This window comes from Bison bison, unplaced genomic scaffold (genome assembly GCF_000754665.1).
Source record: "Bison bison bison isolate TAMUID 2011002044 unplaced genomic scaffold, Bison_UMD1.0 scf7180017864285, whole genome shotgun sequence".
Lineage (NCBI taxonomy): Eukaryota > Metazoa > Chordata > Mammalia > Artiodactyla > Bovidae > Bison > Bison bison.
The window spans coordinates 469523-471010 of record NW_011494857.1 but is presented as its reverse complement, the minus strand read 5'-3'; the positions used below and the strand labels follow the sequence as shown (position 1 = coordinate 471010).

At 63.7% G+C, this 1488-nt stretch overlaps 1 protein-coding gene across 1 annotated transcript in view; it reads left to right on the top strand.

Moving 5' to 3' along the window:
* The window catches only part of LMTK3 (lemur tyrosine kinase 3), a 20740-nt gene that overhangs the window by 8687 nt on the left and 10565 nt on the right, over positions 1-1488 (top strand). Inside the window, 2 exon segments of the mRNA XM_010849696.1 lie at positions 1-205; positions 819-1487. The exon segment at positions 1-205 is cut by the window's left edge and continues 10 nt beyond it. Coding sequence (XP_010847998.1) covers positions 1-205; positions 819-1487 — 874 coding nt within the window.

Sequence of the window (1488 nt, the reverse complement as noted above, 5' to 3'; positions counted from 1 at the left end):
GGGCGGCTCCCTGGAGGGTCAGGGCGGGGCTCTGACCTCTCTCTTCTCCCTTCAGGTCCCTAGGGGTGACTCTATGGGAGCTGTTTGAGTTTGGGGCTCAGCCCTACCGCCACCTGTCAGACGAAGAGGTCCTGGCCTTCGTCGTCCGGCAGCAGCACGTCAAGCTGGCCCGGCCGAGGCTCAAGCTGCCCTATGCGGACTACTGGTGAGGGCGGGGCCTGACCCCCGACCCCTGACCTTCCACCTCCCAGCCCGGGATGATCCCAGAATTCTCCACTTCATTTCACACTCTCCCCTGCACACTTGCACCACGTGCTGCCAGCCCTAAACTGGAGTGGGGACGTCCCAACCCTTTCTGGCAACATCTGCTTGCTACGTGGAGGAAGGGAAACTGAAGCATGGAGTAACACAGCTGGTCTCCAAATCTAGTTTCTCTGACCCTAGAAGACCTCTGCTGCTTTCCTGTCTCTGATTCCAAAACTTGTAACCCAACCAGAAAGCCGCCTTAAACTGTCACTTAACTATCATTTCCCTTCTGTCTCCCACCTTGGTCTTTTTTTTTCCCCCCTCTCCTTTGGCTGCAGGGCAGGGCATGTGGGATCTTGGTTCTCTGACCAGGGATCGAACCTGTGCCCTCTGTAGTGGAAGCACAGAATCTTAACCATTGTACCACCAGGGAATTCCCCTCTCTTGGTCTTGACTCTCATCTCCCTGGGTGTCTGCCCACCTGGTCTCTGCCTCCCCTGGGGATCCATCCCCCCACCCCCCGCCAGCTGGGACTCTGCCTTGCTCACTCTTGCCTCCTCCCTCTCCCCCAGGTATGACATCCTGCAGTCCTGCTGGCGGCCCCCTGCCCAACGCCCCTCAGCCTCTGATCTCCAGCTGCAGCTCACCTACTTGCTCTCTGAGCGGCCCCCGAGGCCCCCGCCGCCGCCACCCCCACCCCGAGATGGTCCCTTCCCCTGGCCCTGGCCCCCTCAGCACAGCGCCCCCCGCCCAGGGACCCTCTCCTCTCCGTTCCCCCTTTTAGATGGCTTCCCTGGGGCTGACCCCGACGATGTGCTCACGGTCACCGAGAGTAGCGGTGGCCTCAACCTTGAGTGCCTGTGGGAGAAGGCACGGCGGGGGGCCGGTCGGGGCGGGGGGGCACCCACCTGGCAGCCGGCATCCGCGCCCCCGGCCCCCCACGCCAACCCCTCCAACCCTTTCTATGAGGCGCTGTCCACGCCCAGCGTGCTGCCGGTCATCAGTGCCCGCAGCCCCTCCGTGAGCAGCGAATACTACATCCGTCTCGAGGAGCACGGCTCCCCGCCGGAGCCCCTCTTCCCCAATGACTGGGACCCCCTAGACCCAGGAGTTCCTGCCCCCCAGGCCCCCCAGGCTCCCTCCGAGGTCCCTCAGCTGGTATCCGAGACCTGGGCCTCCCCGCTCTTCCCGGCAGCCCGGCCCTTCCCGGCCCAGTCCTCTGCATCCGGCAGTTTCCTCCTA